The 27,679-nt window shown below is 44.5% G+C and overlaps 1 protein-coding gene, 1 long non-coding RNA gene and 2 pseudogenes across 2 annotated transcripts; 3 read left to right on the top strand and 1 right to left on the bottom strand.

The window, feature by feature from the left end:
* Nucleotides 1-1,227: 1,227 nt before the first annotated feature.
* On the bottom strand, nucleotides 1,228-2,209 carry LOC113566973. The gene is made up of 3 exons (XM_026994213.1): nucleotides 2,018-2,209; nucleotides 1,834-1,950; nucleotides 1,228-1,318 (listed from the first exon to the last, which is right to left on the bottom strand). The coding sequence occupies exons 1-3, from the start codon at nucleotides 2,122-2,124 to the stop codon at nucleotides 1,228-1,230; spliced, it is 315 nt and encodes a 104-aa protein (XP_026850014.1). The 5' UTR covers nucleotides 2,125-2,209.
* A 1,628-nt stretch (nucleotides 2,210-3,837) lies between these two features.
* LOC113566970 lies at nucleotides 3,838-6,472 on the top strand (annotated as a pseudogene).
* An 11,103-nt stretch (nucleotides 6,473-17,575) lies between these two features.
* On the top strand, nucleotides 17,576-18,374 carry LOC113566971. The gene is made up of 3 exons (XR_003409287.1): nucleotides 17,576-17,678; nucleotides 17,735-18,132; nucleotides 18,205-18,374. It is a non-coding gene; the product is annotated as an uncharacterized LOC113566971 (long non-coding RNA).
* Nucleotides 18,375-23,270: 4,896 nt separating this feature from the next.
* LOC113566972 lies at nucleotides 23,271-27,034 on the top strand (annotated as a pseudogene).
* The last annotated feature ends 645 nt before the right edge of the window (nucleotides 27,035-27,679 follow it).

Below are 27,679 nucleotides of genomic sequence, written 5' to 3'. Positions count from 1 at the left end.
AAAACAAATTGGTTGATTATTTACATAGAACATATTTTATACGAAATTATACGTAAGCGCCAGAGATTGTATCGCAGTCGATGACTGCAGTAGGGATATTCTCCGTTTTGTTTTTTTTTTGCATCTGTTTGCAAAATGAGTATTGGGGTATATTAGATTTGTGGTAAAAGTGGATGTGTGTAACGGTCCAGAAGAATCGTTTCCGACGCCATAAAGTATATATATTCTTGATCAGCATCAATAGCCGAGTCGATTGAGCCCTGTCTGTCTGTCGTCCGTCCATCCGTCCGTCCGTCTGTCCGTCCTCTTCAGCGCCTAGTGCTCAAAGACTATAAGAGCTGCTGTGGCGCTACAGACTGTAATCACAAATGGGAATATCAAATAGCCGGGGCGAAAGGGCTGCACACGAGTATGTCCACTTCCGGGCCGAGTCTTATGCCGACGCCTCCCTTGGCCCCCTTCGCACAGGTAGTCTTGACCCTGTTTACATAATCGGGGCTTGCTCGGGTTGCCCGTGTGGCAAGGGATTGAAATCGGAGGCGTACCCCAACCAGCGCCCAAAAGAGCCCTGAAAATGGATGCTTCTACGGATTCTGGATCAGGTATAATGGGTCGTGGATCGTGGATGATGACGCTTTTGTTGTGTTGTTTTTGATCACTGATCACTGAATCAATAAGAGTACAGTGAATATTTAATGATTCATTTGTTGCCGCTTCTGGTGGATTCCGTGCCTCCGAAGTGCGTATGCGGGGGCCTGCAATTGGTGGCAACAAAGGCCCCACGGCTGCCACAATCGCTGCTGCAGCGGAAATGTTTTGCTGCTGCTGCATGCTCTCCTCCTCCGATTATTATTGAATAAATTGCAGAACAAATATGCAGCGAAATAAAAATAATAATAAATGCAATCACGGGGATGAACGATGAGCAATTGGACTCCCGTCCAAACGGAACGGATCGTAATATGCATAAACGATATATCTGATCGACTGGAAACTCTTGTTTGAATTTGACTTTGAATTTCGAATATTTCGGCATATATTTTCATTGCGGCCAAAAACGGAGAGACGATTCCGGGCATTACGATTCTGGCATCAACGAAAATAGATGCCCAAATGGAAGTGCAAACATCTCTGAGGGGAGGAGTGGAGTGTCGGGCGTGTGGACGTTTGTCTTCTGTCAGTGTGTGATTGGATACTGCTTGCTGCTTTCTGCTCGATGGCTTCCCCCTAGATCACGAGGTGCAGGCGTATCTGGAACACCAGCTCCTCGACGGTCTTCTTCAGGAGCGCCGCCAAAGACAGGATGAATCCCAGGAGGCTGAGGGAGAACAGCCAGGGAGTGGGTCATGAGCACGGCAAAGAAGACGAGCGTCTCGTCGCCCCGGGCATTGGCCATGCGCCACAGCAACTGGCGCTGGATGGTGCGCAGCTTGAACTTGCTGTTCCACAATCGGAGGCGCATCGAGCCGACGGTTTCGTTGACGACCAAAGTCTTCTCGACCAGCCAGAACACCGCGCAGCACAGCATCTGCATCACCAGCAGCACGACCTTGACCACAGCGGTCTCCAAGAGGAGGTGGTACAAGGCCACCATGCGCTGACTGTGCTCCGGCTGCATTGTGGAGAGCACGACTGCGCCGAGGGACTCCAGCGGAGAGACCCTGGGGGAAGGGCCGTCGGAGAGCTCCTCCCACTCCGAGTCCGACTCGGTGCGCTCTATCGAGCTGAACTCGCTCTGGCCCTGACAGGAGCACGACTCCTCCTCTTGGTCCTCCTCGGTTGGCATCGAGTAGTCGCCCTCGTAGTCGCCGTCGTAGCGGCCGTCGGAGGTACTCTTTGTGCGGGCCGTCGTAGTAGTCTCCGCGGCTGTCCGGAGAAGCGCCGCCTGTCCAGAGGGAGCTCAACACGGGCGGTGGTCCCATCGATGCCATCTGTGGCACAGCATTGAATCTGCAGGGGAGCCGGGGGTAAGTTATGTCCTAGGGGGAAGGGGAGGTCTGAGCTGCTGCCCGCTCACCCATCTGAATCACCCATCGGAGGGAAGGGTGGGGGGTGTGCGCGACCTATTGGACCCATTGGGCGCGAAAGCAGAAGACTAGTGTGGATTTGGCCTAGGAAGGGCATCGCATTGAGTCCATTCTTGTCGCCGGAACCTTCGGGGGGGACCTGCAGCTCCGGCTGCTGCTGCTGATGCTGGTCGGTAAAGTCGAAGGATCCCATGGATCCGAAAATACCCCGCGAAAGGGTGAATGGGGAACGTGGATTATTAATAGTTGGATTCATCTTATTCCAGCACCTGTGAGGAAATATTCGTTCATGGGCTTTGTTTTGTATTTAAATTTTATTTACTTTATGTTCCCTGTACTTTCGATATTTGTACTGAATGATTCCCAGAGCCAGTTCTGAACGGCTCCAAGTGATAGTTCAGGGCCCACTTCGATGTTGTGTTCCTAACAGATTCTCCCTTCTTTTCAGGTCTCCCCACCCCACCCCACAAACGCCACAAAAATATTTCAAAACTTCGCGCCGCCCACTTCCGCCCCACAAAGAACGAAAATCTGTGGCATCCACGTTTTAAAGATACGATAAAACCAAAAAAAGGCAGATCGTAGAGGATGTTTATATGTTCTAGAATGTAAAATCTCAACCAGATCGTATAATTATTATAGCCAGAATCAAGAATACAATTTTATTTTTTTTCCTTCCCTCGCTCTGTCTCTCTCAAACACACAGGTTTCATGGTCGGTTTTGCCAATTGCAAATATGAGTTCAAGGATCTCAGAACCTATAAGAGCCCAGAGCAACCAAATTTGGTATCCATACTCCTGTGATATCGGACCTTGACTGTTTCGTGTCCAATTTCGGCACACCCCCTTCGCCCCCGCAAAGGACGAAAATCCACAAATCTCAGAGACTATTATCGCTAGAGTAACAAAATTTGGTATCCCGCACTTCTGGTAGATCTCACTATAAAACCTATATTTCAGAATTTCTCCCCACCCCCCTTCCGCACCCACAAAGGACGAAAATCTGTTATATTCACAATATTGCACATTCGAGAAAACTAAAAAACGCAGAATCATAGATAGTGACCATATCTATCAGATCGCTGAATCTGGATCAGATCGGATCATTTTGTAGGCCAAAAGCAAGAAATCAATTTGCAGTGGCTACGCAGCGCCCGACGTCACGCTCTGACCTGATTTTCTGTCTCTCTCGCACGCACTCTTTGTCGTGTCGTTTAATATTAGCGGCCTCTGCCGGAGGAGAGCCATACTGACTAAGTATCGGGTATAAATGTAGAGTTGCGGTGTCCGCAGCAACTCACAACGTTCCCCCTCGTTTTAAATTTGGTTGTTGCGGGGAGGCGGAATCTCTTCACGAACTCTCGCCATTTTGCTGCTACTTGTCATGAGAATTGGAAAAAACATTGAAACAAAGAAAGGATCTGCCACCACTAATGGTAATAATTGCACATTGGCTATCATTAAGCAATGATCAGAATTATAGAACAAATTGTCTACATCCATGTTTAGCTAAACTTTAGTTTTCTCCGTTTTTTTCTTACTCACTCATATTAAAACCAAATTTAATCCATCAAAAGTCAATAAGTAAAACGATTACCTGGGAAAAGATTATAGATAAATGATCTTGTGACTACATAGAATTTAGACGGATTGCTCCTTATCGGTGATGTTTGACTGAATTAAGCATTTTGGCTGATATACTCGACTCGAGAGCTGACACACTGATAATGTTATCTCCAGATTTCCCTCAAAACATTCCTATAAAATCACAGTCGAAAGGTGCAATGCCTTCAATCGAAAAAGTATTAGCATGGTGAACGTTTTAAGCAGTCTACTTGTCTGCGGACTGGTACTTGTCAGTGCCGCACAACTGAAAGACGGAGATGTCCTGCAAGATTACCAGCGTTTAAAAAGTCTCCGCCCGCTGGGAAGTTTACCGAAAACTTCCGTATGAATTGCTCCCGGACTTGGATCTTTTCCACCCCCGAATACCCAGTCAGGAGGATCTGTTGTGTTTCGCGGACATGGCTCAGTTCATGCAGGCGCTCACTACTGGAAAATTATGGGCCCTTAAGAGTAAGTAAATAATGAAAATTATATTCAAGTCAATGAGAACTGAAGTTGACGAATTTTGTGAGCAGTGATCGATGCTTGGGGCTCCATTCCCTCAGGAGTGCTGTCCGGCAATGTCTACCATCTGGGTAACTTCGATGAGTCAAGATCAGCGAGGAGATCACCAGTAGTCACAGCATACATGGAAAGTACTGTTTTCTAATTGTACCCGCCGTATCCATTTCGATCAAGATCGCATCTTGCTTTCCGGCTTCCTGCTCTGCGGCACATATGGATACGTTTCTGGAGCAGTTAATGCAGAATTTGTTGAACTCAAGCAGCACAAATATAAAATTTAGCGAGGCCAGCTATCAGACAAGTGAATCGAAACCTTGGGATGGAATGACCATTTTCACAGTGTAAGTTAGACCTTATCATAATCAATTTCTGTGACTCATACTATGGATTGCAGTGTACTTCTTGGCTTGATGGGTACTATCGTGGGTCTATGCACGCTCTACGACTACTTTCTGTGCCAGGATCAGAGTGAGGACCGGAGAGAACGGAATGATTTACAGAATGATTTAACTCGTATTTTGCCTACCAGGTAGTATCTCTGTGACTGTGAAGATGTGCTCGGCACGGTCAAGTTCCCGTGCCATCTTCCGCATTGTCGACAGCAAATCGAATCCGAACGTGATCAGTTGTCTTGATGGAATCCGCTGCATGTCCCTATTCTGTGTTGTTTTGTTTCTCCAAATATAAATACCTTCAATATGATTTCGGTTTTAGTGGCCTCATGCTTGTATGTGCAAAAACCATTCAGCTCTGTTTTTTTGTTTGCTAGTGGGTCGCGGAATCCTTTTCCAGCTTTATTCTCCACGGATTTTTTTCGGTTGATTCCTTTTTCTTTATTGCTGGCCTACTAGTGGCTACGGTTGCTCTTCGCTCAATGGATAAGTAAGTGTTTGAGATATTTTGTATCCATCGAGAATTATTGCCAATTTTCTTACAGATCCAAAGGAAAACTGAATGTGCCGCTTATGTATCTTCATCGTATTATACGGATCGTGCCGATACTTGCAATAGCAATCCTAGTTTACATAAAGCTGACGCCCATTGTTTCTGGGGGACCTTATTTTAAAGGTGGATTCCATGGTACAGCCGCCTATGAAAAGGGCTGGTTCTGGACGCTGCTCTTCGTGCAGAATTATGCTACAAGCAATATTGTAAGTCATAGATCTACTCTTATTACCATTTGTACGATAATCGTTTTCAGTGCCTGGATCACACATGGTACTGGGCAGTGGATATGCAGCTTTATATAATCTCTCCGCTTCTGCTGATTGCACTGTATAAGTGGGGGCAAAAAGGCAGCAGCTGGCATCGCGGTTCTTGTTCTCCTACTATCGTCCTGCCTCTTTGCCACGATGATAGTCAACAAATACTCATTGCTCTTCAAGTAGGTCCACGATGCTTCTGTTTGTCGTTGGAGTTCTTCAACCCCATTTAATTGCAGGAATGGAACCGAAGGAGATGCCGGAAGGAAACTGTATTCTGCCACACATACTCATTCGGCACCTTGGCTGATTTCATTTCTTTTTGGATATTTTCTTCACCTGAATTGTAGGAAGAAGTTCCAAATAAGCCGGATTTTGGTATGGTCTGGATGGGTTCTTAGTCTGGCCATGATCTTCACCTCGATGTTTGCCCTGTACCCTGCGACCCAATGGAGTGCTCCACCCCTGTCCACCCTCAAGGAGTTTCTGTACTACACGCTTACCAGAGTGGGCTGGCCCTTAGCCCTGTGTTGGATCGTCTTTGCCTGCATGCAGGGCCATGGCGGTCTGGCCAACAGTTTCCTATCCTCGCCATTGTGGCAGCCTCTCTCGAGACTCTCCTATTCCGTGTACATCTGACACCTTTTCGTACAGGAAGTCAACAGTAGAAGCGTTCGTACTAATACTTATTTCTCGGACAAATTGTAGTAGGTTTTGTTTCTAGTAGTTGATGGTTGCTTATTTTTAACTAACCTCATTGATGATTTTCAGATGCAGAAATTTTGGTCTGACTTTGGGATCACTATTTTCATTTCGTATCTGCTTTACGTTGTCATTGAGGCTCCTTTTGGCGGACTCGATAATCTTCTACGATCCCGGGAGAAAAGTGTTTTGAAGCCCCAAGCTCCAAGCGAACAAAAGCAATCCTCAGTTGATGTCCAGCAGGGCCAGTTGAATGCCGGAAGTAATCTGGTTGAGTCCGACGTGCCTAAATAAGAAGCCACAGAGACTACTCCAGAATAGTTATAGATGTAAATATCAATATGGGTTTTTTTTCACTCTTATGTAGACATTTTGTAGATTACAAAACCACATAAAAAAGATGTGAGCTTCCGACTACCCACACACTAGACTGATAAGAGTAATTATTAATGATGTTCGGCTGTATCAAGTATTACGCTGTGCTAGTCTGAGTACCTCAGACTACTCAAGACTACCTTACTCAACACAATTGTTTTTATAATCGGCTGGTGGTTCTAGATAGAACAGATGGCAGATGGCGAAACGCCACCAATCGAATTAGCATTAGCATAGGAAGCGTTGTGGGTCCGAGATAGCCCGAGAGCGTTAGAGCTGCTCGGGGACGCTGTTAAGCCGAGTCCGAGAGATAGCGACATAAGGAGACGAAATAATTCCACTGCATGCGCATATGCGGTAGCAAATGATCTTTGCAGTGCAAACGACAACACCAAAATGCATTTCCTTTGGACCGCACCACTGGCAATAATTTAAAATATTTAAGCTGCTTGATCTGACATACTCCCCCCGTTGGAAGCCTGACTTTCAACAGCAACAGCATTTGGCAGTAGGCACAGCTTGTTGACGGCGCGCTTTGTGATTCCAGATGACGTCTTCAGCACAGCAACTCGGGAAACGCCATCTCGTCCAGGCAAAAGCTCGACCACTCTCGCCAGTGGTCACTTCATGGGAGGAAGATTCTCATCCTTGACAAGAACCAAATCGGCGACAGCTAAACTAGGCTTCACAGTGCGCCACTTTGAGCGCTGCTGCAGTGACGTTATGTACTCCTCCTTCCACCGGGACCAAAAGAGCTGCTGCAGGTACGAAACGCGCTGCCAGCCGTCCAGGCGATCGAAGTTTAGCTGCGTGACGTCAGGCTCAGCGAACGAAGCAGGAGGGCCACCATTCAAGAAATGCGCTGGAGTTAGAACGTCTAGATCGGCAGGGCTCTCTGAAATTGAAACTAAAGGTCTTGAATTAATCACTGCCGTGATGTGGCACAACCGCGTCCGCAGCTCGTCAAATCCAAGAACCGAGTTGCCTATCGCACGGTAGAAGTGGTACTTGGCCGTCTTCACTGCAGCCTCCCATAGACCACCAAAATGAGGGGAGCGCGGAGGAATGAAATGCCAGTCTATAGCCTCGACCAAGCAAAAATCCAGCAGCGCCTTCTGATGGTCATCGCTGAGGACCAGGCGCTTTAATTCCATCAGCTCATTCTTAGCGCCGACAAAATTGGTTGCGTTGTCTGACCAAATTTGCCGCGGCTTTCGTCTAGTACATATGAAGTGCCTTAGTCCATGTAGAAAAGCAACTGTGGATAAGTTCTTTATAAGCTCCAGATGAACAGCCTTGGTAGCGGAACAAATGAAGATGCAGATGTAGCACTTGATTGGAGCCTTGTTGCGTGCCTCCGGTTTGTAGAAAAACGGCCCACAGAAGTCCATGCCTGTGATCTCAAAGGCATGAGAACCATCGAGCCGCTCCTTTGGAAGATCCGCCATAATATGCTCCAATACCCTGGGCTTCAGTCGAAAGCATCTTACGCACTTGTTTACTGCCTTGTTTACCGTCTTCCTCCCCCCAATAGGCCAATATTGGGAACGAATTAGTCCAAGCAAAGCTCGAGGACCAGCCTGCAGATTCCGCTCATGAAAATGGGAGATTATTGCAAGAGTCAGTGGATGGCTGCTGGGCAAGATGATTGGATGACGGCCATCAAATTCCAACGAAGAGCTTTTCAGTCGAACATCTACCCTGAGAAGTCCAAACTGATCCATGAATGGCGATAACGATGCGATTGAGCTCGATGAGGAGACTGCTCCCCTTGCCCGCAGTGACTTCATGTCCTCCCATAGATGAGTACGCTGGACTAGTCGTAGCAATACCTGGGTTCCATGTTCAATGTCTGAGACAGTGAGACCGGGGCGCCGAATTCGGTTGCAAAACTTGTGAATGTATCCGAAAACGCGTTGCAAAGAAGGAAATGAATTCGCATACTTGGAATTAGCAATAATGTCCATGTAGGGCGATTTGAGCAGAAGAGCCTTCCGACGAAGTTCAAGGGCTGGCTTATCAGGTAGCACAGTGGGTGGCCAGTCATCTGAGGAGCCGCAAAGAAATGGAGGACCATGAGCCCAAAGAGGTGACTCATTCAGCTCAGTCGGATGAGCCCCTCGAGACAGAATGTCGGCTGGGTTTAAAGCTGTGGGAACATAGCGCCATTCCATTTTTTCGGTCATTTCCTGAATCGTTGACACTCTATTTGCAACAAAAATATTAAATCTTGACGGCTCGTCCCGAATCCAAGAGAGCGCAACGGCAGAATCACACCAACAGTAACACCTTCCCTTGAATACATTCATTCCAGCTATCTCAGATATGAGCCTAGCCAGCAACTCCGCTCCACAAAGCTCCAACTTTGGTACTGTAAGTGTCTTCAAAGGAGCCACACGAGATTTGGCACACAGTAAGTGACTGCTGGAATGCTGACCCTAGGACATGACAAAAATGCATGCACCATAAGCCTCGTTGCTGGCATCGCAAAATCCGTGAATTTCCAGCGTAGAGTCTGGAAGGACTACAAGCCGAGGAAATTCAAGTCGACGAATCTGACCAAACCTGGTGCATATTTCCTGCCACTCGGTGTTCAGTGCGACTGGAAGGCTTTCATCCTAGGACAACTTCTCTTGGCACAAACGCTGGAGAAAGATTTTGGATTTAGTAATTACGGGACCAGCTAGTCCGAGAGGATCGTAGAATCGCGCTATGGATGACAAAACAGAGCGCTAGCAGGAATTCAAAGAAGATTGAAGGGCCGAGAGCGAAAATAATAGTAGATCAGAAACCGGATCCCACGCAAGTCCTAAAGTTTTAGTCACATGGCTGCCATCGTCGCAAAGAGTAACACGAGCAATAGATAACTTATGGATAACTTATGTGGTTGATGACACTGGTTGAGATGGCAATTAGTTTAGATCTTTGAATGCTATATTAGTTGGTGATTGCACTGATAGATTATTTATTGCACAATCACGTCGGGGTCACCAAATGTTAAGCTATTAGGCGTTTTTAATAACTGTTGCAATTTGAAGTTAATGAAAGTCGAGAGGCTGTTATAATTCACAATTTATTTGCATATGTAAACCTACTTATCGCGTATGTACATATGGCAATGATTGGGCGAACGATTGATGCGAGGATGTTAATCTAATAGCTGCGACGATTAGCTCAAAACTGCCCATGCAAGGGCTGAAGGGCCAATCTGCCGGGCCCTATGCAGCAAGCTTAGACGCGAGCGAGAGCGTATGATAGCCCGAGAGCGTTAGAGCTGCTCGGGGACGCTGTTAAGCCGAGTCCGAGAGATTGCGACATAAGGAGACGAAAGAATTCCGCTGCATGCGCATATGCGGTAGCAAATGATCTTTGCAGTGGGGGCATTGGAAACGACAAAACCAAAATGCATTTCCTTTGGGCCGCACCACTGGCAATAATTTAAAATATTTAAGCTGCTTGACCCGACATAAATAATTCGACGATATATTATAAAGTTTTGTTTTGTATATTTCCAAAATAAAACGAGGGGGAACGTTGTGAGTTGCTGCGGACACCGCAACTCTACAGCTATACCCGATACTAAGTCAGTATGGCTCTCCTCCGGCAGACGCCGCTACAAACAAGTAAGAAGGCACGGGTTGGGTCTTGTACTGGTATGCTAATATGCTTTATTGGTATCTTAAGTCTATCCTACGCTATTCCGACTCCGGTGCTGGTTCTCCTCTTGGTTCTCCTCTGTGGTTCGATGAGCGTGTCGCTCCCTGGGCTCCCCACGGCGTCGCCAAGCGTGGCACCGCCGGCTCTACTGACTGGGGCTAGCGATTCTTGGCACGTGGCCCAAATCCGCCTCTCAGTCAGGCGCCTGACGCTTTCGCTCTCACTCGACTCACTTGGCTTTTCGGCCCGAGGGTGCCTCACTCCTGGTGGGATGCGCTTCAAGCGTGGCACCGTTGGTTCAAGGGATTGGGGTCTTTCGCTCTTGGCTGCACGCTCGAGTCCGCCTCTCAATCCTCACACAACGCGTTCGCTTTCTAAAGTTCTTTTCCCTTCGCTTGGTCTCACTCTTGTGGCTCACTATTCACTTCACTCTTGCTAGCTCCGTTTGCTGACTCTCCCCGTTCCTGGTCGCGGCCCTCCTCTTATAGGCTCGCTTCTGCGTCGGCGCCGCCGATGCCGCCTGGCGCTAACGGCACTTTCCGCCATGCGGTGCCCGTATTTTTCCATCGGCGTTCCTTCATTCCCTTGTCGCTTTCCAACGGGACCTGGCTGGTGGCGTGATCTCATGACCATATTTGGTCATGCGCTGGGCCACTGCCGGCCCGATCCCGTCATCCCGCTGCTCTCTCTCCAGGGGTCCTCCCCTCTCATCTTGGTTCCCCGGGAGAGCTCTCCTCGGGAATTCGCCGCCTCCGGATATCCCCGGATAACGGCCGTTAGCGCTTAACCCTATACTGCCCCCTACTTGTGGGAATACCTTTCCTCACACTTCCCCCTTTCTTTTATTGGCGGAAAACCCCGGTTTTCCGCGTCCCAGGTTTGCTTTGTTCTCGACCCGGGTGCTTCTTTTGCTTCTTTTGCCCCGCCCGATATAGGGTATGGTCGCTATTCTGACCTACTCGATATGACACAGCGTTGCCCTTACGCTCCACTCGATAAAGCGTAAGGTCGTTTTTGTGATCTACTCGATATGTCGCAGCGTGCGTATTCTACTTCCGGATCGCGAATTCCTCAATGGACTGGAAACGTACTATTTTCTCGCGATGCCGGGTGTTTTCTTTGTTTTTCTTGTGCGCGTCTGGTTTTCCTGGTTTCCTGGTTTTCTGGCCCTCTGGATGCTTCGGGTAAGTTTTCCTCCCGCTTTCACGCCTTCCGCCGCCTTCATTCAAGCTTTACCGATCATTTCTAGCGATGCCCCGCTGTTCCTCTGATGCAAGGTATGACCCTGTTTTTATACCCGATACTCAAAATGAGTATTGGGGTATATTAGATTTGTGGTAAAAGTGGATGTGTGTAACGTCCAGAAGGATTCGTTTCCGACCCCATAAAGTATATCAGCATCAATAGCCGAGTCGATTGAGTCATGTCTGGCTGTCCATCTGTCCGTCTGTCCGTCCGTCCGTCTGTCCGTCTGTCCGTCCGTCCGTCTGTCCGTCTGTCCGTCCCCTTCAGCGCCTAATGCTCAAAGACTATAAGAGCCAGAGCAACGATGTTTTGGATCCAGACTTCTGTGATATGTCACTGCTACAAAAATATTTCAAAACTTTGCCCCGCCCACTTCCGCCCCCACAAAGGTCGAAAATCTGTGGCATCCACAATTTTAAAGATAAGATAAAACCAAAAACGCAGAATCGTAGAGAATGACCATATCTTTCAGACTGCAGAATCTGAATTGGATCGTATCATTATTATAGCCAGCATCAAGAAAACAATTTAATTTTTTCTCGCCCTGTCTCTCTCTAACACACACGTAGCATAGGCGGCTTTGCTTAGAGTAAAACATTAGCGCCTAGATCTCAGAGACTATAAAAGCTAGAGCAACCAAATTTGGTATCCACACTTCTAATATATCGGACCGAGACGAGTTTGTTTCAAAATTTCGCCACACCCCCTTCCGCCCCCGCAAAGGATGCAAATCTGGGGATATTCACAAATCTCAGAGACTATTAAAGCTAGAGTAACCAAATTTGGTATCCGCACTTCTGTTAGATCTCACTATAAAACCTTTATCTCAAAATTTCGCCCCACCCCCTTCCGCCCCCACAAAGGACGAAAATCTGTTGCATCCACAATATTGCAGATTTGAGAAAACTAAAAACGCAGAATCATATATAACGACCATATCTATCAGATTGCTGAATCTGGATCAGATCAGATCATTTTTATAGCCAAAGGAAACAAATCAATATACAGTGGCTACGCAGCGCGTGACGTCACGCTCAGACTGATTTTCTGTCTCTCCCGCACGCACTCTTTGTCGTGTCGTTTAATATTAGCGACGTTCCCCCTCGTTTTTCTTTTATTTGTTCTTGTTTTCAGTTACTTTTTCTTTCATTCTTCTTCTCTACTCTTCTTTTCTCCTCAATACCTAGCCCGGAATACCTCCTGCCGATCGATGGACACCAATAGCCGGTACCGGACGCCACCGTCATTGACCAGACGCTTCACTCTCCTTGCGGTTGGCTTTATCCGCGCGAGAGAGCGCGGGACGACGGCCGGCCACTCCTCGCGTTTGACGGACCGCCACCGTGAGTTGTCCGCCGACCTCGTCTGGGGCCACGATGCCTGGCGCTGGAGCTCGGGCCGGCGCGCCTCCGCCCGAGGATATTTGAGGATATTTTATGTAAATGATTATTAAATCTGCATTTCGAATTATTTTAACCGTTGCAATGTCCAGCAAATCAGACAGTTCAACAGGATGTTTTTCATGCTTATAAATGTCCTCTATTTCGTTTTTATTTAAAATTTTTGTATTGAAAATGTTTACTTTTAAGAGGGTTATGGTATCAACTAAATTTAGTAGGTCAAAAGTTATTAATTTTAAACGATGCTTTCTCAGTATCGTTTCTTCATTGAAGATGACATTTTTTAATGAATTTTATTGGTAGACTGGCTATGACAATTAGTAAACGGAAGACAGTACCAAGTTATGTTTTTCTTTAAAGATTATTTATGTATTTCTTGATTACTTTTTGCTGCAACACCGGTCCACACACTTGAGATCACAAAAGAAGAGAGAGCGTCGACACTTCAAGTGTGACCAGACTAACTCATAATAATAATACCTAACATATCGATAATATTATTTAATGTTATTATTTTAATGTGGGAATAGGCGTATTCCAACACGCCCCCCTCAATAATAACATTAATTATCAAAATCATAAAAATAAAAAATATAAAAAAGTTTTCATCATTAAATCAAAAAGGTAACATTCAATTGTTATTCGAATGTGGTTGGTGTGCATTCTGGGAAGTGTTATGTGATCTAGCATTTGCTCTAAGGATACGGGGAAAACCCAGAAAAACCCGATCAGATCACTTTAAAATTAGATTAACATAAAATTAAATTACTTTAACAATTCATTGGTTCTTTTGGTTCAAATCAAAAAAAAAAATTAAATATGAATTAATGTAATAAATTCGTTAATAAAGCTTCATGTTCATGTTTTCATTAAATTGGAATCATTCTTCTTGTAGTAGTCCTAATTTGTTCCGCAGTTCCGCAAATCTTCCAGCAGGTAGTGGCTTCATGAAGATGTCAGCAAGTTGGTTGTCTGTATTAATATACTCAAGAGAAATCTCATTAGTTTCTATCTGTTCTCTTGAAAAATGATATTTTATATCAATATGCTTTGCTCTTTTATGACATGAGGGATTATTTGCAATGCTAATACAGCCTTGGTTGTCTTCATAAATTTTAATGGGTCTGTCGAGTTTAAGATTAATACTATTTAGAAGAGACTTTAGCCATAAAGCTTCTCTTACAGCTTCAAATAGGGCCATATATTCAGCTTCAGTTGATGAAGCTGCCACTGAATTCTGTCTTTTTGTATTACAACAAATTAAATTGGAATCGAACATTTTAAACAAATAACCCGTTGTACTTTTTCTATCAATCTCATTACTACCCCAATCGGAGTCTACATAGCCAACTAATGTATTTTCAAATGATGTATTCTTTTTAAATATAAGCTTCATATCAATAGTTCCCTTTAAATATCTAATAACCCTTTTTAAACATTGCCATAACTCAGCATTGTTCTTGCTACTATATCTACTCAAGATATTTACAGCGGTAGCTAAATCTGGTCGTGTACACAGCATTATGTACATTAAACAGCCAATAAGGTTTCGACATGTAGCATTGCAGTCTTCACCTGAGTTAAGTAACTCATAATTTAGTTTATTTAGTAATGGAGTACTGACTGAATTGCAACTATCCATGTTAAATTTATTTAAAAATCTTTTTACATATGAAGCTTGACTCAAATATATATATATATATATATACCCATCTACTGTCTACAATATTTTTGTTTTCTGGCTTCTTTATAATTGTCCAGGTGTTATTAATTTCATGGGCATTTAACTCTGTATTTATTGCCTCCTCCCAATCAGATTTATCATTCCTAAAATTTATTTCATCAAAAGAATTTGGAACTTCATCAAACACTATATGGGCATTTAATATAAATTTGTTAAAGCTTTTATCATGTTCTTTATAAGACACCTTCGGCTTAGACTTTAACCTCTCACTTTTTCTACTAATTATATTAGTATCCTTATTTTCTTCACGACAATTATCTGGCTGATCAGCTTTTTCACAATCCTTACTCTCATTCGGGATATATAATTCCTTACTATCATTCAGGAAATCAGTTTTTCTTTTCCTACTTTCATTCGGAAAATTCAGCTTTTCGCATTCCTTACTTTCATTCAGGATTTCACATTCCGTACTTTCATTCGGGAGATAAAACTGATCACATTGCTTACTCTCATTCAGGATTCCACATTCCGTACTATCATTCGGGAGATAAAACTGATCACATTCCTTACTCTCATTCAGGATTCCACATTCCGTACTTTCATTCGGGAAATTAAACTGATCACATTCCTTACTCTCATTCAGGATTCCACATTCCGTACTATCATTCGGGAAATTAAGCTGATCAGATTCCTTACTCTCATTCAGGAATTCTTGTTGACTTCTTTCCTTACTCTCTTTCGGGAAATCTGTTTCAAATTTTACTTCTCTAGAATAAAGCATATTAGTCTCGTCTACGACAACATCTCTTGCAACAATAACTTTTCCTTTAATGACATCCCACAATTTGAGTCCATTTTGTTCATACCCTATCAAGATAGCTTTGAATGATTTTTCATCAAATTGACCTTTTTTAATTTTGTTGTGCACATACACGGTTGAACCGAACACTCTTAAAAATTTTAAATTGGGCTTTCTATTGTGCCACAGCTCATATGGGGTCATTTTACAATCACCAAGTGCTTTGCTTGGAATTCTGTTGATTAGATATGTTGCAGTTAGCACAGCTTCACCCCAAAAACTTTTGTCTAATTTTGCACCATTTACCATAGCACGAGCTTTCTCTGTAATGGTTCTTATCATTCGCTCCGAAACACCATTCAACTGAGGTGTATGTGGCACTGTCAAATGATAACTTATTCCTTTATTAACGCAGAACTCACGCATTTCATTCGACAAGTATTCTCTACCGTTGTCAATATACAAATTGACAATCTTGAAATTAAAATGAGCCTCGCTCTTTGCTACAAAATCTTTAAATACATTAAATACATCTGATTTATATTTTAACAAATAGGTTACACAATAATGTGTAAATTGATCTACGAAGATCACAAAATAATTTTTATCGTCTAGTGTAACTGGTTTAATGGGGCCACATACATCTGAATGTATTACAAACAAGGGTCGTTTTATATAACTTTTATCTTTAGATTGCTTAAATGGCAACCTAGCCTGTTTCCCATTTAAACATGACTCACAAACTTCATCTGATATTTTTAAATTAACAAGAAGATTACTGTCATTAAATAAATTATTATTCTTTATTTCAAGCAATTTTGCATTGCTTATATGCCCCAACCTCTCATGCCATAATCGATAATTATTTTTGTTCCTAGCATCTACACTGTATGCTTGGAATTTGACTACAGGTATATCCAACATACCTGTATGTTTAACAACACTTACTCCATTTTTTGATATGGAGACACCACCACAGTCAAACTTAATTGACATCCCTGCCTGTTGCAGACTCTTGACAGACATGAGGTTTCCTGCTGCCTCCTTGCAGTAGAGCACATCCTCCAGTGTGATATTGTGTCCATTGTGCAGCCGCACAATTCCACGCTTAGTGGCATATAAAAACTCGCCTTCTTTTGCCACAGCGATTTTAATTGGCTGCTCCAGTTCGATGCAATCGGCGTACAGCGAGTCATCATTGATCAAATGATCCGTTGCACCAGAATCGAGTATAAAACCGAGTTCATTATTTATCTGATCACTCTTTTTCATTTTCCGCATCATAAATGCGAACCCGTGGCCCGATGCTGCAAGCTGAGCTTGTTTATTATGTTTATAATTTTCTTTGTTTTGATTTAACCTTATAAACTGGTAACAGTCTTTTTTCATGTGCCCTTCTTTGCCACAGTGATGGCATTTAATATTACTTCTAGCTTTTCCCTTAAATAATATCTTTTGCCGTGTGTTTCTAGATCCAAACGTTTTACGATTATTAAAATTGTTATTATTTCATACAACTGCCTTCATGACTTTACTACTTGTATCAGTACTTTCATTTCTTAATTTGGTCTCGTAGTCGAACAATTTATTTTTTACAAACGCTAATGATAGAGTTTCATCTGACAAAGTTTCGATTGCCGTGATGACACCATTATAGGTTGAAGGTAGAGTCTGCAGCAAATGTGCCACTTTGTCCATCTCATCCATTTTTGCGCCCGCCCCTAACAACTCACTCACTGTTTCATCAAAAGTAACAAAATGACTCGAAAGTGTCATTTCACTTGAGAGTTTGAGTGTTATTAAACGTTTACGTGCAGCTAATTGCGACGCAAGGCTTCTTCAGAATATCACGTGCCGAAATGTCGCCTGCCGCGAAGTTTAGAAATGCGTCGCCTAAATATTGAATTAAAATGCTCTTTGCACATCGCTCTGCCTTTTTCCAATTATCATCTACTTCGTTAGGCATTATGTTATCGATTTAATTTATTTAAATTGGCGTGGACTGGGCCCATAACCTATTGGTAGACTAGCTATGACAATTAGTAAACGGAAGACAGTACCAAGTTATGTTTTTCTTTAAAGATTATTTATGTATTTCTTGATTACTTTTTGCTGCAACACCGGTCCACACACTTGAGATCACAAAAGAAGAGAGAGGGTCGACACTTCAAGTGTGACCAGACTAACTTATAATAATAATACCTAACATATCGATAATATTATTTAATGTTATTATTTGAATGTGGGAATAGGCGTATTCCAACACCTTTTTAAGGGCTTAGGTCATGCCTGGTACTTGGCAGTGGATATGCAACTATACATAATCTCTCTGCTTCTGCTGATTGCTCTGTATAAATGGGGCAAAAAGGCGGCTGCTGGCATTGTAGTGCTGTTGCTTCTAGTCACGACCTGCCTCTTTGTCACGATGATGGTCAACAATGAATCAATGCTCACGAAGTAAGTCCACGATCTTTCTATTTGCATTTGAAGTTATTAAGCCTCATTTAATTCAGGAATGGAAGTAAAGGAGGTGATGGTTTGGATGTCTATGGATCCACACACACGCATGCGGGTCAATGGCTGACTGGATTTCTCTTCGGGTACTTCTTGCACCTGAATCGTGGAAGGAAGCTCCAGCTAAGCCGCATCCAAGTTTAGGGCTCCTCCTCTAACCATACTCGAGGAGTCTCTCTACTACACGCTTACCCGGGTGGGCTGGCCCCTAGCGCTGTGTTGGATCATCTTTGCCTGCATGCAGGGCTATGGCGGTCTGGCAGACAGTTTCCTATCCTCGCCATTGTGGCAGCCACTCTCGAGACTCTCCTATTCCGTGTACATCTGGAATATGTTCACTCTGGAAGTAAACAGCAGAATTCTACGGACCAATACATATTTTTCGAACTACAACTTTGTAAGTTTTGTTTTGGATAGTTGAAGGAAACTAGTGGATTATAACAAATGTATAATATTTTATGCTTTGCAGATGCTTAATTTCTGGTCTGTCATTGGGATCACTATTTTGATGTCGTATGTGTTTTATGTTATCATTGAGGCTCCTTTTGGCGGACTCGATAGTCTTCTACGAACCCGGCAGCCACGATCTCCAAGCGAACAAAAGCAGTCGTCAGTAGATGTCCAGCAGGATCAGTTTAATGTCGGAAGGAATCTGGATGAACCTGAAAAGCCTAAGGAAGAAGCCACAACGACTGTTTCAGAATAGTTAAATGTAAGATGCTAATAGTCGTGTTTTGTCTTTCCCATATTTAGATCCAGTATGGTTTTCTTGTATTCAATGACTTTTCGCCGACCAGACATGTTTAAGTTTGCTATTAAGTTAAGACTTTGAAGCCACTTGAGATATTAGATCTAACAAATAACTATTCGACAAGCGCTTTACTCACAAATTCAACTAATAAACGAGGGGGAACGTTGTGAGTTGCTGCGGACACCGCAACTCTACATTTATTCCCGATACTTAGTCAGTATGGCTCTCCTCCGGCAGAGGCCGCTAATACTAAACGACACGACAAAGAGTGCGTGCGAGAGAGACAGAAAATCAGTCAGAGCGTGACGTCGGGCGCTGCGTAGCCACTGCAAATTGATTTCTTGCTTTTGGCTACAAAAATGATCCGATCTGATCCAGATTCAGCGATCTGATAGATATGGTCACTATCTATGATTCTGCGTTTTTAGTTTTCTCGAATGTGCAATATTGTGAATGCAACAGATTTTCGTCCTTTGTGGGGGCGGAAGGAGGTGGGGCGAAATTCTGAAATATAGGTTTTATAGTGAGAAAAATTTGGTTACTCTAGACTTAATTGTCTCTGAGATTTGTGGATACCACAGATTTTCGCCCTTTGGGAGGGCAGAAGTGGGCGGGGCAAAGTTTTGAAATATTTTTGTAGCAGTGACATATCACAGAAGTCTGGATCCAAAATATCGTTGCTATAACTAGCTGTATATAGGACGGACAGACAGACAGGGCTCAATAGATTCGGATATTGATGCTGATCAAGAATATATATACTTTATGGGGTCGGAAACGATTCCTTCTGGACGTTACACACATCCACTTTTACCACAAATCTAATATACCCCAATACTCATTTTGAGTATCGGGTATAAAAATTATACTCTTCCAAGTAATCTCTTCCATTGTCTATACTTATTGTATTCTTTGTTCTCGTACTATAATTATCATGTCAGAACACGATCGGCAACTAAAACCGAAAACAAATTGGTTGATTATTTACATAGAACATATTTTATACGAAATTATACGTAAGCGCCAGAGATTGTATCGCAGTCGATGACTGCAGTAGGGATATTCTCCGTTTTGTTTTTTTTTGCATCTGTTTGCAAAATGAGTATTGGGGTATATTAGATTTGTGGTAAAAGTGGATGTGTGTAACGTCCAGAAGGAATCGTTTCCGACGCCATAAAGTATATATATTCTTGATCAGCATCAATAGCCGAGTCGATTGAGCCCTGTCTGTCTGTCCGTCCGTCCATCCGTCCGTCCGTCTGTCCGTCCTCTTCAGCGCCTAGTGCTCAAAGACTATAAGAGCTGCTGTGGCGCTACAGACTGTAATCACAAATGGGAATATCAATAGCCGGGCGAAAGGGCTGCACACGAGTATGTCCACTTCCGGGCCGAGTCTTATGCCGACGCCTCCCTTGGCCCCCTTCGCACAGGTAGTCTTGACCCTGTTTACATATCGGGGCTTGCTCGGGTTGCCCGTGTGGCAAGGGATTGAAATCGGAGGCGTACCCCAACCAGCGCCCAAAAGAGCCCTGAAAATGGATGCTTCTACGGATTCTGGATCAGGTATAATGGGTCGTGGATCGTGGATGATGACGCTTTTGTTGTGTTGTTTTGATCACTGATCACTGAATCAATAAGAGTACAGTGAATATTTAATGATTCATTTGTTGCCGCTTCTGGTGGATTCCGTGCCTCCGAAGTGCGTATGCGGGGGCCTGCAATTGGTGGCAACAAAGGCCCCACGGCTGCCACAATCGCTGCTGCAGCGGAAATGTTTTGCTGCTGCTGCATGCTCTCCTCCTCCGATTATTATTGAATAAATTGCAGAACAAATATGCAGCGAAATAAAAATAATAATAAATGCAATCACGGGGATGAACGATGAGCAATTGGACTCCCGTCCAAACGGAACGGATCGTAATATGCATAAACGATATATCTGATCGACTGGAAACTCTTGTTTGAATTTGACTTTGAATTTCGAATATTTCGGCATATATTTTCATTGCGGCCAAAAACGGAGAGACGATTCCGTGCATTACGATTCTGGCATCAACGAAAATAGATGCCCAAATGGAAGTGCAAACATCTCTGAGGGGAGGAGTGGAGTGTCGGGCGTGTGGACGTTTGTCTTCTGTCAGTGTGTGATTGGATACTGCTTGCTGCTTTCTGCTCGATGGCTTCCCCCTAGATCACGAGGTGCAGGCGTATCTGGAACACCAGCTCCTCGACGGTCTTCTTCAGGAGCGCCGCCAAAGACAGGATGAATCCCAGGAGGCTGAGGGAGAACAGCCAGGGAGTGGTCATGAGCACGGCAAAGAAGACGAGCGTCTCGTCGCCCCGGGCATTGGCCATGCGCCACAGCAACTGGCGCTGGATGGTGCGCAGCTTGAACTTGCTGTTCCACAATCGGAGGCGCATCGAGCCGACGGTTTCGTTGACGACCACAGTCTTCTCGACCAGCCAGAACACCGCGCAGCACAGCATCTGCATCACCAGCAGCACGACCTTGACCACAGCGGTCTCCAAGAGGAGGTGGTACAAGGCCACCATGCGCTGACTGTGCTCCGGCTGCATTGTGGAGAGCACGACTGCGCCGAGGGACTCCAGCGGAGAGACCCTGGGGGAAGGGCCGTCGGAGAGCTCCTCCCACTCCGAGTCCGACTCGGTGCGCTCTATCGAGCTGAACTCGCTCTGGCCCTGACAGGAGCACGACTCCTCCTCTTGGTCCTCCTCGGTGGGCATCGAGTAGTCGCCCTCGTAGTCGCCGTCGTAGCGGCCGTCGGAGTACTCTTTGTGCGGGCCGTCGTAGTAGTCTCCGCGGCTGTCCGGAGAAGCGCCGCCTGTCCAGAGGGAGCTCAACACGGGCGGTGGTCCCATCGATGCCATCTGTGGCACAGCATTGAATCTGCAGGGGAGCCGGGGGTAAGTTATGTCCTAGGGGGAAGGGGAGTCTGAGCTGCTGCCGCTCACCCATCTGAATCACCCATCGGAGGGAAGGTGGGGGGGTGTGCGCGACCTATTGGACCCATTGGGCGCGAAAGCAGAAGACTAGTGTGGATTTGGCCTAGGAAGGGCATCGCATTGAGTCCATTCTTGTCGCCGGAACCTTCGGGGGGGACCTGCAGCTCCGGCTGCTGCTGCTGATGCTGGTCGGTAAAGTCGAAGGATCCCATGGATCCGAAAATACCCCGCGAAAGGGTGAATGGGGAACGTGGATTATTAATAGTTGGATTCATCTTATTCCAGCACCTGTGAGGAAATATTCGTTCATGGGCTTTGTTTTGTATTTAAATTTTTATTTACTTTATGTTCCCTGTACTTTCGATATTTGTACTGAATGATTCCCAGAGCCAGTTCTGAACGGCTCCAAGTGATAGTTCAGGGCCCACTTCGATGTTGTGTTCCTAACAGATTCTCCCTTCTTTTCAGGTCTCCCCACCCCACCCCACAACGCCACAAAAATATTTCAAAACTTCGCGCCGCCCACTTCCGCCCCACAAAGAACGAAAATCTGTGGCATCCACGTTTTTAAAGATACGATAAAACCAAAAAAGGCAGAATCGTAGAGGATGTTTATATGTTCTAGAATGTAAAATCTCAACCAGATCGTATAATTATTATAGCCAGAATCAAGAATACAATTTTATTTTTCCTCGCTCTGTCTCTCTCAAACACACAGGTTTCATGGTCGGTTTTGCCAATTGCAAAATATGAGTTCAAGGATCTCAGAACCTATAAGAGCCAGAGCAACCAAATTTGGTATCCATACTCCTGTGATATCGGACCTTGACTGTTTCGTGTCCAAATTTCGGCACACCCCCTTCCGCCCCCGCAAAGGACGAAAATCCACAAATCTCAGAGACTATTATCGCTAGAGTAACAAAATTTGGTATCCGCACTTCTGGTAGATCTCACTATAAAACCTATATTTCAGAATTTCTCCCCACCCCCTTCCGCACCCACAAAGGACGAAAATCTGTTATATTCACAATATTGCACATTCGAGAAAACTAAAAACGCAGAATCATAGATAGTGACCATATCTATCAGATCGCTGAATCTGGATCAGATCGGATCATTTTTGTAGCCAAAAGCAAGAAATCAATTTGCAGTGGCTACGCAGCGCCCGACGTCACGCTCTGACTGATTTTCTGTCTCTCTCGCACGCACTCTTTGTCGTGTCGTTTAATATTAGCGGCCTCTGCCGGAGGAGAGCCATACTGACTAAGTATCGGGTATAAATGTAGAGTTGCGGTGTCCGCAGCAACTCACAACGTTCCCCCTCGTTTTAAATTTGGTTGTTGCGGGGAGGCGGAATCTCTTCACGAACTCTCGCCATTTTGCTGCTACTTGTCATGAGAATTGGAAAAAACATTGAAACAAAGAAAGGATCTGCCACCACTAATGGTAATAATTGCACATTGGCTATCATTAAGCAATGATCAGAATTATAGAACAAATTGTCTACATCCATGTTTAGCTAAACTTTAGTTTTCTCCGTTTTTTTCTTACTCACTCATATTAAAACCAAATTTAATCCATCAAAAGTCAATAAGTAAAACGATTACCTGGGAAAAGATTATAGATAAATGATCTTGTGACTACATAGAATTTAGACGGATTGCTCCTTATCGGTGATGTTTGACTGAATTAAGCATTTTGGCTGATATACTCGACTCGAGAGCTGACACACTGATAATGTTATCTCCAGATTTCCCTCAAAACATTCCTATAAAATCACAGTCGAAAGGTGCAATGCCTTCAATCGAAAAAGTATTAGCATGGTGAACGTTTTAAGCAGTCTACTTGTCTGCGGACTGGTACTTGTCAGTGCCGCACAACTGAAAGACGGAGATGTCCTGCAAGATTACCAGCGTTTAAAAAGTCTCCGCCCGCTGGGAAGTTTACCGAAAACTTCCGTATGAATTGCTCCCGGACTTGGATCTTTTCCACCCCCGAATACCCAGTCAGGAGGATCTGTTGTGTTTCGCGGACATGGCTCAGTTCATGCAGGCGCTCACTACTGGAAAATTATGGGCCCTTAAGAGTAAGTAAATAATGAAAATTATATTCAAGTCAATGAGAACTGAAGTTGACGAATTTTGTGAGCAGTGATCGATGCTTGGGGCTCCATTCCCTCAGGAGTGCTGTCCGGCAATGTCTACCATCTGGGTAACTTCGATGAGTCAAGATCAGCGAGGAGATCACCAGTAGTCACAGCATACATGGAAAGTACTGTTTTCTAATTGTACCCGCCGTATCCATTTCGATCAAGATCGCATCTTGCTTTCCGGCTTCCTGCTCTGCGGCACATATGGATACGTTTCTGGAGCAGTTAATGCAGAATTTGTTGAACTCAAGCAGCACAAATATAAAATTTAGCGAGGCCAGCTATCAGACAAGTGAATCGAAACCTTGGGATGGAATGACCATTTTCACAGTGTAAGTTAGACCTTATCATAATCAATTTCTGTGACTCATACTATGGATTGCAGTGTACTTCTTGGCTTGATGGGTACTATCGTGGGTCTATGCACGCTCTACGACTACTTTCTGTGCCAGGATCAGAGTGAGGACCGGAGAGAACGGAATGATTTACAGAATGATTTAACTCGTATTTTGCCTACCAGGTAGTATCTCTGTGACTGTGAAGATGTGCTCGGCACGGTCAAGTTCCCGTGCCATCTTCCGCATTGTCGACAGCAAATCGAATCCGAACGTGATCAGTTGTCTTGATGGAATCCGCTGCATGTCCCTATTCTGTGTTGTTTTGTTTCTCCAAATATAAATACCTTCAATATGATTTCGGTTTTAGTGGCCTCATGCTTGTATGTGCAAAAACCATTCAGCTCTGTTTTTTTGTTTGCTAGTGGGTCGCGGAATCCTTTTCCAGCTTTATTCTCCACGGATTTTTTTCGGTTGATTCCTTTTTCTTTATTGCTGGCCTACTAGTGGCTACGGTTGCTCTTCGCTCAATGGATAAGTAAGTGTTTGAGATATTTTGTATCCATCGAGAATTATTGCCAATTTTCTTACAGATCCAAAGGAAAACTGAATGTGCCGCTTATGTATCTTCATCGTATTATACGGATCGTGCCGATACTTGCAATAGCAATCCTAGTTTACATAAAGCTGACGCCCATTGTTTCTGGGGGACCTTATTTTAAAGGTGGATTCCATGGTACAGCCGCCTATGAAAAGGGCTGGTTCTGGACGCTGCTCTTCGTGCAGAATTATGCTACAAGCAATATTGTAAGTCATAGATCTACTCTTATTACCATTTGTACGATAATCGTTTTCAGTGCCTGGATCACACATGGTACTGGGCAGTGGATATGCAGCTTTATATAATCTCTCCGCTTCTGCTGATTGCACTGTATAAGTGGGGCAAAAAGGCAGCAGCTGGCATCGCGGTTCTTGTTCTCCTACTATCGTCCTGCCTCTTTGCCACGATGATAGTCAACAAATACTCATTGCTCTTCAAGTAGGTCCACGATGCTTCTGTTTGTCGTTGGAGTTCTTCAACCCCATTTAATTGCAGGAATGGAACCGAAGGAGATGCCGGAAGGAAACTGTATTCTGCCACACATACTCATTCGGCACCTTGGCTGATTTCATTTCTTTTTGGATATTTTCTTCACCTGAATTGTAGGAAGAAGTTCCAAATAAGCCGGATTTTGGTATGGTCTGGATGGGTTCTTAGTCTGGCCATGATCTTCACCTCGATGTTTGCCCTGTACCCTGCGACCCAATGGAGTGCTCCACCCCTGTCCACCCTCAAGGAGTTTCTGTACTACACGCTTACCAGAGTGGGCTGGCCCTTAGCCCTGTGTTGGATCGTCTTTGCCTGCATGCAGGGCCATGGCGGTCTGGCCAACAGTTTCCTATCCTCGCCATTGTGGCAGCCTCTCTCGAGACTCTCCTATTCCGTGTACATCTGACACCTTTTCGTACAGGAAGTCAACAGTAGAAGCGTTCGTACTAATACTTATTTCTCGGACAAATTGTAGTAGGTTTTGTTTCTAGTAGTTGATGGTTGCTTATTATACCCGATACTCAAAATGAGTATTGGGGTATATTAGATTTGTGGTAAAAGTGGATGTGTGTAACGTCCAGAAGGAATCGTTTCCGACCCCATAAAGTATATATATTCTTGATCAGCATCAATAGCCGAGTCGATTGAGCCATGTCTGTCTGTCCGTCTGTCCGTCCGTCCGTCTGTCCGTCTGTCCGTCTGTCCGTCTGTCCGTCCCCTTCAGCGCCTAATGCTCAAAGACTATAAGAGCTAGAGCAACGATGTTTTGGATCCAGACTTCTGTGATATGTCACTGCTCCAAAAATATTTCAAAACTTTGCCCCGCCCACTTCCGCCCCCACAAAGGGCGAAAATCTGTGGCATCCACAATTTTGACGATACGAGAAAACTAAAAACGCAGAATCGTAGAAGATGACTATATCTTCTAGAGTGCAAAATCTGAACCAGATCGTATAATTATTACAGCCAGAATCACGAAAACAATTTCACTCTTTCTCGCTCTGTCTCACTCTAACACACAGGTTTCATGGTCGGTTTTGCCAATTGCAAAATATGAGTTCAAGGATCTCAGAACCTATAAAAGCCAGAGCAACCAAATTTGGTATCCACACTCCTGTGATATCGGACCTTGACCGTTTCCTGTCCAAATTTCGCCACACCCCCTTCCGCCCCCGCAAAGGACGAAAATCTGAGGCAACCACAAATCTCAGAGACTATTAAGGCTAGAGTAACCAAATTTGGTACACACACTCCTTTAAGATGTCACTATAAAACGTATATCTCAGAATTTCGCCCCACCCCCATCCGCCCCCACAAAGGACGAAAATCTGTTGCATCCACAATATTGCAGATTTGAGAAAACTAAAAACGCAGAATCATAGATAATAACCATATCTATCAGGTTGCTGAATCTGGATCAGATCAGATCATTTTCATAGCCAAAAGGAGCAAATCAATTTGCACTGGCTACGCAGCGCCCGACGTCACGCTCAGACTGATTTTCTGTCTCTCTCGCACGCACTCTTTGTCGTGTCGTTAAATATTAGCGGCGTCTGCCGGAGGAGAGCCATACTGACTTAGTATCGGGTATAACCGTAGAGTTGCGGTGTCCGCAGCAACTCACAACGTTCCCCCTCGTTTTTAACTAACCTCATTGATGATTTTCAGATGCAGAAATTTTGGTCTGACTTTGGGATCACTATTTTCATTTCGTATCTGCTTTACGTTGTCATTGAGGCTCCTTTTGGCGGACTCGATAATCTTCTACGATCCCGGGAGAAAAGTGTTTTGAAGCCCCAAGCTCCAAGCGAACAAAAGCAATCCTCAGTTGATGTCCAGCAGGGCCAGTTGAATGCCGGAAGTAATCTGGTTGAGTCCGACGTGCCTAAATAAGAAGCCACAGAGACTACTCCAGAATAGTTATAGATGTAAATATCAATATGGGTTTTTTTTCACTCTTATGTAGACATTTTGTAGATTACAAAACCACATAAAAAAGATGTGAGCTTCCGACTACCCACACACTAGACTGATAAGAGTAATTATTAATGATGTTCGGCTGTATCAAGTATTACGCTGTGCTAGTCTGAGTACCTCAGACTACTCAAGACTACCTTACTCAACACAATTGTTTTTATAATCGGCTGGTGGTTCTAGATAGAACAGATGGCAGATGGCGAAACGCCACCAATCGAATTAGCATTAGCATAGGAAGCGTTGTGGGTCCGAGATAGCCCGAGAGCGTTAGAGCTGCTCGGGGACGCTGTTAAGCCGAGTCCGAGAGATAGCGACATAAGGAGACGAAATAATTCCACTGCATGCGCATATGCGGTAGCAAATGATCTTTGCAGTGCAAACGACAACACCAAAATGCATTTCCTTTGGACCGCACCACTGGCAATAATTTAAAATATTTAAGCTGCTTGATCTGACATACTCCCCCCGTTGGAAGCCTGACTTTCAACAGCAACAGCATTTGGCAGTAGGCACAGCTTGTTGACGGCGCGCTTTGTGATTCCAGATGACGTCTTCAGCACAGCAACTCGGGAAACGCCATCTCGTCCAGGCAAAAGCTCGACCACTCTCGCCAGTGGTCACTTCATGGGAGGAAGATTCTCATCCTTGACAAGAACCAAATCGGCGACAGCTAAACTA

The sequence above is a fragment of the Drosophila persimilis genome, unplaced genomic scaffold (assembly GCF_003286085.1).
Source record: "Drosophila persimilis strain 14011-0111.01,24,50 unplaced genomic scaffold, DperRS2 tig00001430-arrow-arrow-pilon, whole genome shotgun sequence".
NCBI classification, from domain to species: Eukaryota; Metazoa; Arthropoda; class Insecta; order Diptera; family Drosophilidae; genus Drosophila; species Drosophila persimilis.
The sequence above is the reverse complement of the archived record's forward strand: the minus strand, read 5'-3'. Positions and strand labels throughout refer to the sequence as shown.